Source organism: Typopeltis vanoorti, chromosome 17, assembly GCF_054136105.1.
Source record: "Typopeltis vanoorti isolate ZY-2024b chromosome 17, IOZ_Tvanoo_1.0, whole genome shotgun sequence".
NCBI lineage: Eukaryota > Metazoa > Arthropoda > Arachnida > Uropygi > Thelyphonidae > Typopeltis > Typopeltis vanoorti.
This window is the reverse complement of record NC_143565.1, coordinates 2177243-2189537: the sequence shown is the minus strand read 5'-3', so window position 1 is coordinate 2189537 and position 12295 is coordinate 2177243. Positions and strand designations below refer to the sequence as shown.

The 12295-nt window shown below is 37.8% G+C and overlaps 1 protein-coding gene across 2 annotated transcripts in view; it reads right to left on the bottom strand.

Moving 5' to 3' along the window:
* The window catches only part of LOC150097094 (acyl carrier protein, mitochondrial-like), an 86228-nt gene that overhangs the window by 39990 nt on the left and 33943 nt on the right, over nt 1–12295 (bottom strand). For both annotated transcript variants that reach the window (XM_090407316.1, XM_090407315.1), the window contains exon 3: nt 10604–10691. In XM_090407316.1, the coding sequence (XP_090263442.1) occupies nt 10604–10691 (88 nt within the window). The remainder of the gene's footprint in view (nt 1–10603; nt 10692–12295) is intronic.

Here is a 12295-nt window from a genome sequence, read left to right as displayed (position 1 = left end):
GCATGGTGCTGTATGTAGTGGCATTTGAGGTTATATTCCTTGTGCACAGACAATACTTGCAAACACACAAGGCATTGTGGTTTGTTGTTGTTATTATTTATAAACAGAAATTCATTTTCCTATTACTTCTGAAATGACCCGTTTTCTTCACAGATCTTACGTTTCTTACTCATAATACACAAAGGCTGAAGTAACTGACCAGGGGACACAAACTACAACAATAACACTGTTAACTGTGAAACCGAGTCTCAGAAACTGATCACTGTAATAACCAGAGCAGAACAAAGCAAGTGACTTTCAATGATGCGTTAATCTGGAGTGCATAGAAATCTACCACTCCCACTACTACATCTCGCACAGAGAAGCAGTAGATTTTATAAATTGAATAATCTTTTTAAAGCAATTTTGATTCAGTGTCGAGAATATAAATTTTTCTGTCATCAGAAATAATGAATATAACTAGTATATCAATCAGAAAATCTGCGGTCGAAACTAATAGCTAAATTGATAATACATATAATTTAATATAGTTTTTAACCTGCAGCAGGCCACACAAAATCACATTACGGACCGCATGCTGCCCACAGGCCTGTGGTTTGCCACCTATGATCTAGAGCAGGCGTGGCCAACTTCATTCTATACGAGGGCCAATATATGATGACTGGTAGCATCATGGGTCACACACTTTTAGACAGAACTTAATTAAAAATAAACTCTGCATTTTTTCAAGGCAATAGTTATATGTATTGAATTACTAAATTGAATTTTGAATTATTGAATTGAATAAAGAATATAAATTATTTCCGTCATCAGAAATAATGATAATAACTAGTATATCAATCAGAAAATATGGGGTCGAAACTAATAGCTAACAAATCTGAAAACAAACCCCAACTCAACATCACCAGAGTTAAAGATCGGTATTATCAATGTAAGAAGCCTGAATGGCAAAGAAATGGAGCTAGTTGAAGAATTAGACAAGTACCAGATCGACATAATAGGGGTGACTGAAACAAAAAAGACCAAAACTGGTGAGATCTTTCTGAGCAATAAATACAAAATGTTATATTCAGGCAATGACAATCAAGGAAAAGAAGGAGTAGCCATAGTATTCAACACAAAATATGAGGCTAATCTTCTTGAATGGCAGTCGGTCTCAAGTAGAGTAATGTGGGCAAATATGAGAATGGGGAACTGGACAATGAGACTTATTTGTGCCTATGGCCCCACAGAAGGTTCTACTAAGGTAGAAGTGGAGGAAATTTTTGACGCTTTAGAAAAAGCAACTGACACAATGAAAAAGGAAAAGTGGGTCCTTGTTGGGGATCTAAATAGCAGAGTAGGAAATGATTGTGAGACATATAAAAATATTTTGGGAAAATTTGGAGAAAAGAGCAAAGCTAATAATAATGGCAAATATCTGTTGGATTTCTGCTCAGGACATGGACTGGTTATTACTAACACCATGTTCCAACATAAAAATGTGCACAAATTCACATGGAGAGAAGAGGCTAGGAATAAGAAAAGTCTCATTGACTATGTTATTGTTGATAGTGATGTTTTCTCCCTGTTGCAGGACCCCAGAGTGTACAGAGGATTTGAAATTGGAAGTGATCACTATTTAGTCTTGAGCAGGAAAAAATTGAATTTCATATTGAAAAGAATAACATGTAAGAAAGTTTTAAAGCGAATAAAAGTTGAGCAGCTCTCAGATGTGAACTGTAGACTAAAATACAGAAAGATTATTGAAAAGAAAATGAAAGAGTTTGAGAACAGGAATCAAACCTTGGAAATTCAGTGGCAAACTCTGAAGAAAACATTGATTGATTCTGCCAGAGAGGCATGTGGTGAGGTTGTGTGCAAGGATAAAAAAATCAGAACTCCCTGGTGGACACAGGAAGTTAAAGAGGAAGTGAAGGAAAAGAAGAAAGCATATCAAAAGTTCCTGGCAAATAAGTCAGCTTGTACTCTTACAGAATACAGAGACAAATGTAAGAAAGCTAAACAGTGTGTAAAACTAGCTAAACAAAAGTCATGGGAGGACTTTGGCAAGAATATAGAAAATAAATATCAAGAAGGTGGCAAAATATTCTGGAGGTTGTTGAAGAAGCTTAGGAATAGAGGAAAGAGTGCTGTAAAAGGAGTTAGAGATGATAAAGGTGACATGAAAACAGGAGAAAAAGATATCCTTGAAGTATGGAGTAATTACTTTGAAAAACTGCTAAATGAAACAAGCAGTGATGACAGCACAGTGATAAAAAACACTGACCAGGCATGTAGTCAGGAATACAAATCCATACTCGAAGTAGAAAAAAAGCCATCAAAGGCTTGAAATGTGGAAAGGCAGTAGGAGTAGATGATATTGGACCAGAAATGCTGAAGTATGGTGGTATAAAAGTCTTACAGTGGCTGCACTGCATAGTTCAGAAAGCCTGGACAGAGGGACGAATTCCCGATGATTGGAGTAGAGCTCTCATAGTACCCATATATAAAAAAGGGGAATAAAACTGAATGTGAGAATTACAGAGGTATTTCCCTACTGAGTGTTCCTGGCAAGATCTATGCAAGTATACTTGAGAAACGGTTGAGAAGAATTGTGGAAAAAAAGCTTGGTGAAGAACAAGCTGGATTCAGGCCAAATAGAGGCTGTCAGGATCAGATCTTCACTTTACGACAAATAATCGAGAAAGCTTGGGAATACAACAAAGATCTGTATTTAAGTTTTGTCGATTTGGAAAATCATATGACAAGGTGCCAAGAGAGAAGCTATTCAATATGCTGCAGTTATATGGTGTCAATGGGGCATTATATCAAGCAATACTTAGTCTTTATTTGAGTTGTAAGTCAGCAGTTAGAATTGAAGGAAGTACAGGAAGATGGTTTAATGTTAAATCTGGTGTGAGACAAGGATGTACATTATCCCCTCTGTTATTCATTATCTATATGGATCACATTATGAAGGAATGTGGTATTAAACCTGATATCAAAATTGGAGATGTTAATGTCAGCTCTTTGCTTTATGTGGATGATGTTATACTTCTAAATAAATCCGCTACAAGTCTGCAAGATTCTCTGACTAAATTGGATAGCTGTTGTAATAGATATGGTATGAAGGTCAGCAATAAAAAGACAAAGACAATGAAAATAGGCAGAATCATTGAAAATGTCAACTGTGTTGTGAATGGAGAACCTGTGGAACAAGTAAAACATTTCAGCTACTTAGGCATGATTTTTACTGAAGATGGTAAATTAAATATAGAAATAGACAACAGAATCAGCAAAGCTGGTATGGTGGGAAGTCAATTGAATAAATTCGTATGGAATAAGATAGAAATTAGTCGGAACACTAAATTAGCTGTATACAAGACAGTGTTCAAACCAGTTTTAACTTATGGATCTGAGAGCTGGGTCAGAAGTAAAACACTTGACCAAAGACTAGAGACCGCAGATATGAGAGTCCTGAGAAAGATTAGAGGCGTGAACAGATGGCATCAATGGCAATATCATATTAAAAATGAGGATATTAGGAAAGAACTTGACATTGTCAGCATCCAGGAATGCGTTAGCAGAGATAATCTCAGGTGGTATGGTCACTTAAATAGAATGGGAGAGGAAAGATTAGCAAAACAAGTGTTTTCTGCCAGGTTGGCAGGAAAACGACCCAGAGGAAGACCAAGATATAGGTGGATTGATATGGTACAAAGTGCCTTAGACGATAGAAATATAAGATTGATAATGTTGGAGTCTTGACAAGTAACAGACTGATTTGGAGGAAAATTGTAGATAGGAAGTTAGTAATGATGTAATTTTTTTCATGTAGTACTATCATATCCTGTACACCCCTTGAGGGTACATAGCAGGAATTTGATGATGATGAACTAATAGCTAAATTGATAATACATATAATTTAATATAGTTTTTATTTTACTGTGGACCGCACAAAATCACGTTACAGGCCGCATGCAGCCCACAGGCCTGCTGTTGGCCACCTATGATCTAGAGGAAGCAGTATTAAATTGTACACCAAGGGGAAGGAGGGCTAATCAGGTAGAAGTTAGATGGATGAGTAATATCATTAAGCATGAGTTGCTTAATGATATTACTGTGGAGGGTATACAAAGAAAAAGGTGACCAGCATGGCAAGGAAGACAAAATCAGATTATGAGAAGAATCTACATGAGCAAGATAAAGAAAATCCCAAAGAGTTCTTTTATTATGTAGCAAGTAAGAGGAAGAATGACAATGGAAGATTAACCTTAATGAGTGATGATGGTCATATGGTGACAGAAGCAGATAAAATAGATGGGTTACTCAGTGACCACTTTGTAAGGGTATATCATCCTAGTGATGTTACTGCTTTATTCAATGTGACAAACACTAATGTAGGAACAGATGTGGATGAATTGGAGGTTCTTAGAATATAGCAGAATCTCAATGTAAATACAGCTGTGGGATTAGATGGGATATCAGCTAGGGTATTTCAAGAATATGCAAGGAAACTGGCAAAGCTTTTGACTAGGCTCTTTAATTTTAAGTTTCAGCTTTGGTAGAGTTCCAAGAGAGTGGAAAGAGGTCAAAATAATTCTTTCTTTTAGGCTTACATGGTGATCCGAATGCATTTTTGAAAATTACGGAGACAACTACCGTGTTTGAATAAAAACTTTAGTTTAATGTAACTAAAATCTACATTCGACATTTTGACCTTTATGTCAAGGTCATCTTCTGGAGCATACAACTATACACAGGAAACAAGCTACACTACAATCAAACTGGTTTGTTAAAGACACTGACCAAGGGTTGGTAATGCATTAGTAATTTATTAACTTTTTATAATAGAGTAATAACAGCTGAGTTGGATAAAGGAAATGGTTAGATGATGATATTGCTGAATTTTGGAAAGGCGTTTGACAGAATACCAAATGGAACTCTGTTACACAAATCAGAACAAATAGGGATGGATGTGACACTGGTTAAGTGGATGCTGGAGAGATATCAAAAAGTAGGATATGGAGGGACAGAATCAAGACAAAGACAGGTGACTAGGGTGTGCTGCAAGGTTCAGTGCTGGGACCATTGCTTTTAATTGATACATAAATGATATAGGAAATAACCTGAAAGGAAATATTCAGTTGTTTGCTGATGATGCAAAATTAGGTGGAGTAATAGTTAATAAAACAGGCTGTCAGTATTATTATTATTATTACTTGACACCTCCAGGGAGTTAGAGACTCACCGAGGGAGGGCACTTGCTCTACAACTCTCCATCTCCACCACTCAGTCCACTACAGTGAACTGCATCATCTACACCAATGCCATCTACTGTCCACCACAACCACTACTATTTTCACAGACAATCACAAACATCCATGCCCATGGTGGGATTCGAACCTGCAGCCTTTTGGCTGGAGAGTGGATACGCTGACCACTTGGCCAACCAGTATGGGCAAAAGTTAACAGGTGTCAAGTTTAATGTCAAGAAATGTAAGGTTATGCATTTTGGGATAAATAGATTACAAGCCATGTATCACATCAATGCCACTGTACTCCAGGAAATAGATGAAGCTAGAGATTTAAGGGTGATGGTGGTAGACAGAGAGTTAAAGTTTAGAGGACATATTACTAAGGTTTGCTAAGGTAGCCCATAAGATTACTTGGCTATTGAAGAACACATTAACAAGTAGAGATAAGGAAGTTGTTATTCCTCCTTATAAGGCCTTGATATCCACATTTGGATTACTGTGCTCAAGTCTGGTCCCCTGGGTTTCCCATGGATGAAGAAGCAGTGAAGAGGATTCAGAGGTGATTGACCAAGATAGTGAATGGCCTGTGGAATGTTCTCTATGAGGACAGATTGAAGGTGTGTGTGGATTGCAGAAGTTGGTTGATAGGAGAAAAAGAGGGGGATATGATAGAAACATTTAAGTTGCTTAAAAGGCTACATAGAATAGATACAGGGTAAATATTTCAGCATTTGGCTAGAGAGAGACCAGAACAAGGGATCATGCCTGGAAGTTGAATAAGGGTGTGGTTAGTAGGGGTGTCAAAAGTATAGGTGGTGAGAGGGCTTATATGCTGCCAACCCAGAGAGGTATACTGGTGGTTACTTAGCAACTGGAAGAGCCACCCAAGCCAGTTTGGTCTCATTTGGGTAGGAACCAGACTAAGTGAGCTACCCTGGAAAAGGAAAATAGCACATTCCAGTACTGGCATGAGGCTGAAGATATGCAATATCACCAAAGGGGCTCATGCCTGGATAGCTATTTGGCATGGCTGAATCAGCATTATTGGCAATAGCTCTGTGGTAGAGAAGGCAAAAGGAAACCACTCAACTATCCCCCCTCCCTTCAAGGGAGGATAGGCGAGTCACCTGTCACACCACTAGTCACCTGTTTTCATCTCAATTCTGCCCCTTCATATATTTTTGATATCTATCCAGCAGTCACCCTCTTGTTTGCTTCACCAGTGCCATACCCATCCCCATTTGTTCTAATTTGCATAACAGAGTTCCATGTGATATTCTGTCAAATGCCTTTGCAAAATCCAGAAACATTGTGTAGCCATTTCTTTTATCCAACTCAGCTGCTACTCTATTATAAAAAGTTAGTAATTTACTAAGGCATGACTGATCCTTCACAAAGCCATGCTGACCCTCATACAGTATCATATTTTAATCCACCTATTCTTGAATTCCCTTTTTGACCAATTTTTCCAGTAGTACTTTTCCACCATGCCTGAGATACTGATCGGTCTCTAATTTGCTACTGCAGTCTTAGAACCTCCCTTATGCAATGGAATTATTTTGCTCTCTTTCCACTCCTTTAGAACTCTACCAGAGACTTGAATTAAAGAGCCTAGTCAGAGGCATTGCCAGTTCCCTTGCACATTCTCGCAAAACCCAAGCTGATATCCCATCTAATCCAAAAACAACCATATTTACATTGAGATTCTATAATATCCTAAGAATCTCCAATCCATCCACCTCTGTTCCCATATATGTTAAAATGTTAAAGCAGTAACCTCACTAGGATGATATACCCTAGCAAAGTGGTCACTCAGTAACTCAGCTATTTTATCTGCTTCTTTCACTTCATGACCATCGCTCATTAAGGTTAATCTTCCTCTTACTTGCCACATAATAAAAGAACTCCAAGCAGTCAAAGAATTTTCCTTTGACTGCTTGGCTATATTCTTCTCATAATGTGATTTTGCCTTCCTTGCCATGCTGGTCACCTTTCTCTTTTCATATACCCTCCACAGCATTTTCTGCAGTTCGTGCTTAATGATATTACTCGTTCATCTAACTTTTACCTGATTAACCCTCCTTACCTTAGGTATACAATTTAATATTGCTTCTGCTAGACGACCCTTAACTATCTCACAAGCACTATTAACATCCTTACCCTGCAGTGTTTTATGCCATGGCACAGATTTAAGCTTCTTCCTAAGCTTAATCACCTGCCTTCTAGTTCCACATATACCCTTTCTTGACAGAATATTCCTCATGTTGTACAATATTCCAACTAAACTGCATGGTCACATTCACCAATCAGGGGCAATGTGGTCACATTGGCAATGACAGAATGATTTAGGTCCATAAAATTCATGAAATGAATTTTATGGACCTAATTAAAAATTAATAAATAATTAATAAAAATTAATACCTTAAATGATAAGGTAATCGTTGTGTTCCTAATCTAGGTTAGAAAATGGCATTTTCTTATTCATCACTCTGCAAATTGATGACCTGATAAAGGTAATTTGATTGTTGTACTTGCGAACAAAGACTCATACTCATAATCTAGCAAGTACAACATAATTAAAGGTGATGTACACATTCTACAGAAAGATTTAAATAAATTGGGCAAAAGGTAATAATTGTAAATTTATTGTTGCAAAATATAAGTTGTCAGTTCAGGTTGAAAAGGTTACACACCGTATCATACTGATTGGTACTGGATTGCAAGAAATTGATGAGGCTAGGGATTTGGGGGTAATGATGGACAAAGATTCCAGAGGGCATATCGAAAAAGTTGATAAAATACTCTGGAAAAAGACTGGATTACTCGGAAGTTGAAAAACAGGCTAACAAAGTAAGGATAAGGGAAGTTATTATCCCTCTAAGGCTATGATTTGGCCCATCTTGACTAATGTGCACAGATCTGAACACCTGGGTTTCTTGGGGGATCAGGAGAGGTTGGTGAGAATTTAGAGATGAGTGACCAAAACGCTGACCTGCTAATGCCCATAGAGGGTGCACCACCTAGATAGGACTCTAGTTTCACTCACTATTGTATGTGTGCATGTTGTTACAAAAGATTGTTTATAATCCCTGAAGATGTCTCTGTGACCGAGACGAAATATTGGAAGTATTAAAATTAGTTTTAATCCTTTCTCAGTGCTGATAATATTCCATTAAACCTCCAACATATATATATATAAAAGCCTTAAATCGAGGCAGTATTCTCGAGGCAGCTGACTCGAGTGTGTCAGGCTGCTTGGATATCTGGGCAAGTACCAAAGCAGTAGCAGACAGGCATAATAATACCAGTCTTCAAGAAAGGAGACCAGAGAGATTGCAGCAACTATCATGGCATCTCTCTGCTCAGCCTGCCTGGGAAAGTATATGCTAGGTGCTTTGAGAAATCTTGGGAATATGCCAAGAATGTCTACACATGTTTTGTGAACTTGGAGAAGGCATATGACCGGGTTCCTCAGGATAAGCTTTGGCGACAAGCTAATATTTGGAGTAGATGGCCAAGTTTCAGCTGCCAACAAGTCACTGTATGAATGCCTGAAGTTTTGTGTCAGGGTAAACAGCACAAAGTCTGAAACTTTCACAGTCTCCATTGGTCTCTGCCAAGGATGTGTTCTGTCACCCCTCCTTTTCATAATATTTATGGACTGGATTGATAGGCACAGCTGAAGCAGTGAGTGTGTCAGAATTGGAAGACGTAGCATGTGACGTCTGCTTTTTGCAGATGACCTAGTTCTGCTTAGCTCTGCCACAGATAACCTTCAGCAGACCCTGGATAGGTTTGTAGCTGTTTGTCCAGAAGCCGGGATGAAGATCCGCGTGGCCAAAACAGAAACATTTGTGGTCTCGAGACAACCATCCAGTGCACTCTACATGTGAGTGGAGTCCCACTGAGGCAGGTGGAGAAGTTTAAATACCTTGGGTCCATATTCAAGAGTGATGGTAAGTGGGATGTAGAGCTACTCGAATTGGATCAGCAGTGCAATATTGCGGGAGCTTGGCCTTTTGGTAGTATTGAAGAGTTAAGCCAGAAGGCAAAGCTGGCTGTCTTCAATACAGTCTATGTCCCTATCCTCACCTATGGTCATGAGAGCTGGGTAATGACCGAAAGAATGCGGACATGAATCCAAGCAGCTGAAATGAGGTTCCTTCAAGGGGTTGTGGGCTGACAAGACTTGAAAAGGTCAGAAGCTCTGCAATTCAGGAAACTCTCAATACTCAGCCACTGCTTCTCCGTGTTGAGAGATCACAGTTACGATGGTATGGGCACCTGGTCAGAATGCCACAAGAGAGGCTCTCCCAGCAGGCTCTCTTTGCCAAGGTGGGAGGCCACGCGAACAGCCAAGGACTCGCTGGATAGACTACATCCAAAACCTTGGGTGGACTTGTCTGGGAGTCCCACCAGATCACCTGAGATTGATGGTAGAGGATCGTGACCATTGGAAGTCCCTCTTGCAGCTGCTGTCCCCACAACCCAATTAAGAAAGTGGGCCTTGATGATGGATGGATGGAGATATATATATTCAATAACTAAGTTATTGAAGGGGTTTTATAAAATTGATGCAAAGGAAATTTTTCAGTATATGACAAATAGAGAACTGGGGGGGGGGGGGAGGTCATCCATGGAAGTTGTGTAAAAGTGTGGTTAGTAAGTGTGTGCAGACTAAATCTTTTGCATGGAGAGTGATAAATGAGTAGTAGAATGGATTGCCAGAATTAGTCGCGAGTGCTCTGACAGTGAATGAGTTCAAGGAAAGGTGATAGGTTTTGTGTGTATAAACATTAGCATGGGTCTCCCATGATAAGTTCTCTGGACTCCATGGAAATGTGCCATATAATAATAACAATTCTCACGGCAGGATGCTGCAAACAAAACGTCATCAAATGGCTACCTTACTGGACCAGATAATTGTATGGAACAACCCAGTCCATGGAACACCCTTTTTCTTGCCCCCTTCTTCATTCACCTTGCACAAAAGAGGACCCCATATCCTGCACAGAAAGAGCAGTTTATTTCGTAAAATTCTGGAGGAATATCTGACCATATTTATTGTATATAATTTATTGTATAGTTTCTTTTTCCTTCATATTTTACTTATTATTCCCTGTATAATTTACCTACTAAATTTAAGCTTTCTCATTTGTAATGTATCCTAATTTGTTGTAAATAATGTTGTACCATTACTTACTACTGTACCACTTATGTTTGAATACGAAATAAATACTTCTAACGTTAAGAAAAACCCACCCTTGAATGAAGATTGTTCACAGATGACAGTTAAATCTGCTTATATTTAAAAAAAAATAAAAATAATTCAATAAGTAAGTAAACACAGAATGGCTACTAACCAAATTCATCTTCCATGGCCATTATAAGTTCTACATGATCAAGACTATCCAATCCTAATTCATTTAAAAAATGTGATTCCATAGTAACCTAAAAAAACAGCACACTTGTTATTTAGTGTACAAATAAATTACATGAAGAAAGTGAATAGAAAGCAGAAAAAAACAATTTGAATTCATTATATAAAAGGGAAAATATTTTTGTAAAACTGTATTTAATTTAGCATTACATAGTTTTAATTAGACTGGTTGAACAAGGATATCAATGGCATATAAACAAAAAATGACAGCAGGAATGACTAGATGAGCAGATTTCTTATCAAAAGGGAAGACATTAGAAGAGATTGTTGCTAAACAGTGAGCACAATATACTTCAATGTTAATTAAGTATAATAAAGGTGAAAATTACCTCTCACTATAATGAGAATGGTTCACTGCATGTCATCTCTGGTTTTGTGCTACAGTGGCATCCAAAAGGGACTGACTATCAACTCAACTTCTGGTTATGATGGTATCCACTTCAATTATGATTGAGACTTGTGTTCCAGAACTATACCTATCCTATATTGTCTCGATAATCATTCACACTCAACTAGCATCTATACTCTACAGCTTGAGAGAACACTTATATTCAGTCTAATCCAAAAAAAGAATAATTATCAAACCATCATCTATTTCAGAAGAACTCTAGGTGACCCTTGGTTCTTCTGAAAAGAACCAAGGGTCACCTAGAGGCCCATCAGTTGGCATAACATTAACATGAATTTATCACCCTATCTATAGCAGATCTATAGATCTGCTATAGATTTGAAAAATCTATAGCACATCTAAAACTTGAACTAAAAGTTTGAGTCTTTGAGGAAGACATAGTGAGGGAGGCTAATCCAAAGAATGGAGACAGACAGAATAAAAGAGGAAGAGAAATCTTACTGTCTTGGGAAAAGTGAAGGAAGAACAATAGTGGTGAGTTCAGTAGAACAAGAGATGCTCTGCTTCTGTCTTTGGGAAAATGTTAAATATCTTTGAAAGAGTGAGTGGAATGAATCTGAGACATAAAGGAAGAATCAATTAATCAATTTGCCCTTTTCTGGATAGCATCTTTCAGAGGATTTGAGTATACCACCTTAAGAAGATCATCCATAGCTTCTTCAGCCTTCAAAAAAACTTGAATACTTTCCTCCTCAAGACAAGACATCTCACCTGAAAAACTACAAGGCCAGCTGATAGACAATGCCCTATGAGATCAATCTTCAATCCAAATACTGCTATTTCACTTTTGTTTTAAATGTAAGAGAATCACATCTCACAAAAAAATAGCTTTGCAGTTATTAAAGATTATATATATATATATATAATCAATCTCACACAATGTATGCTTTGAAAACTATAACAAACTAGGAATAGGTGTGGGTAAATAGTCAAGAAAAAAGAAACCCACCGATATGGTTTTTGAATAAGGCAGTTATAGTCCATAAGGAAAACTGTGTGAGGAAGCTGCTGCAGGGCACAAAGAAGATATAATGAAAAGAATAAATGCATTTACTCTTTTTTCTTACTGATTTTTCTTAATGAAGTATACAATATCCATTCATGCTATAATGACATATACAGAAAAATAACTTAATGCAGCTTAACATCCAAACATATTTTAGAAAACTGAACATGCAATAGGCAGGATGAATGTGAGAAAGCAAA